At 44.4% G+C, this 1,670-nt stretch overlaps 1 protein-coding gene across 1 annotated transcript in view; it reads right to left on the bottom strand.

Annotated features, from left to right (window-relative positions):
* Positions 1–927: 927 nt before the first annotated feature.
* GFOD1 (glucose-fructose oxidoreductase domain containing 1) overlaps positions 928–1,670 on the bottom strand; it is a 1,845-nt gene continuing 1,102 nt past the window's right edge. The window contains exon 2 of the mRNA XM_009884176.1: positions 928–1,670. This exon is cut by the window's right edge and continues 35 nt beyond it. Coding sequence (XP_009882478.1) covers positions 1,288–1,670 — 383 coding nt within the window. The 3' untranslated portion in view covers positions 928–1,287.

Here is a 1,670-nt window from a genome sequence, read left to right as displayed (position 1 = left end):
TATTTCAAGACTGCAATCTAAAGTATTAAAAAGAAGAACACGATAAACATATCAAAAGAGTTTGTCCACCCCTGCACTGATGACAGGGCATGATTACTACAGTACCAGTAGCTGGCCACTTTAAGGAGGTGAAGAGGTGGGGATCTCATGTAATTTTTTTTCCCTGGAAATGGACGGGAAATTTTCACATCCCATTTGTTTTTCACTCACAATCACCATTTGGTGAAGGTGAAAGCTTCTGGGTTGAGCTATATGAAATTAATTGTCGGTACGCATCTCTCAAGTGCAAGTTCACAAAGGTTTAAAAGAACATTGCCCATCTAAGCATCATATGGTTTCAGGTTAGTTTTCTACTGTTTTCCACCTAAAACCAAAATGCATGATGAATTCACTCAAAAGTCAGTCCCAGACACAGGAAATTGTGTGTAAACCTTCATAAGACTAGCCTGAGTTCAGCTGTATAACAAAACCCACTATCACTACTGTGTCAGGCCACTTGCCATCCATGAAGGTTTTGCACAACCCATTTTAATCAGCAAATCTGTGCAGTTAACACCGAAGCTTACCGGGAGCTCCCAGAAGACCCTCCATCCCCCAATACCGGGGCATATGCACTGTGGTTGAGGACTGCTTTGTTTTAAAAGCCGCGCATTTTTCCACTTAATTGTGCTTTAAACAAAAGAAAACAAAACACAACAAAAAACAACTAGCTAAACCAACACAGAGAAGCTCCTAACAAGCTATATGAAAAGTGAGCTGCCAAGATTTTCCATATCACGCAACACTTTCACACCAAGTCCCATTATTCTGTGTGTTGGTTAGAGGTGTAGTACTACAGCACGGTGGTGTCAGCTGTCATGGTAGGAACCATTCATGTCAGACACTACAGAAAATTTAATGACATGACAGTACCTTCACAGCCCTCTAGTAGGTAAGGAAAATCTAAAAGGATCTTCCCAACCTTTCACAGTAAACACAATTGGATAATCTAAAGCACCTGCAAGCAGGAGATGAGTCCATGATATATCTTTCCAATCAGCCAGCTAATACTGGTATTAAAACAGTTATGTTATGTCAGCTCTTAAGTCTCCTATCTGTTTGGGGCATTTCTAAGGACCTTATCACTTTGGCATTTAGCCACCAACAGATTTAGTTGATCCAAACACTGTATTTCCTTCTCTCATATCCTCAGCTGTTTCTAAGATGCCCAGGCCCTTCACAGGGGCTGCATTACCATTTTCTTTAAGAGCTGTCTGGTTCCTATTCTTTCCTAGGAGCCAAGAGGAGCTAGCAGTACAGAGACATCCTGCTCTTCCGCATGGCTTCGCTGATTAAGTATGCCGGGCTCAGTTCTGGCTCCTCGGTCATGATTGAAATGTTCTGCCACTCCCCCAGCTGGTTTGACTTTTTAATGGTGTCCACCACGCACAGGGCATACAGACAGTCATCAAAAGTGGCAGCCATTGTGAGGGGCCTCCCGTCCCATGTCCTCCTGTCGTCCTGGTCCTCAAATGCCTGCCGGACAGCTTGAACCATCTTAATGGTGCCCCGGAGGTAGGGGGATGGGATGTCACTGAAGGCCTTCTCTGGAAGTAAGGAGTTGCTGACTGGCGTGGAGTCCTTCAGCAGGGGCTCTCGCTGAGGAGAGCTGTTGCTCTGTCCGTAGAGAT

The sequence above is a fragment of the Charadrius vociferus genome, unplaced genomic scaffold, assembly GCF_000708025.1.
Source record: "Charadrius vociferus isolate BGI_N301 unplaced genomic scaffold, ASM70802v2 scaffold444, whole genome shotgun sequence".
In the NCBI taxonomy this organism is placed as follows: Eukaryota; Metazoa; Chordata; class Aves; order Charadriiformes; family Charadriidae; genus Charadrius; species Charadrius vociferus.
This window is presented reverse-complemented; position numbering and strand designations above follow the sequence as displayed.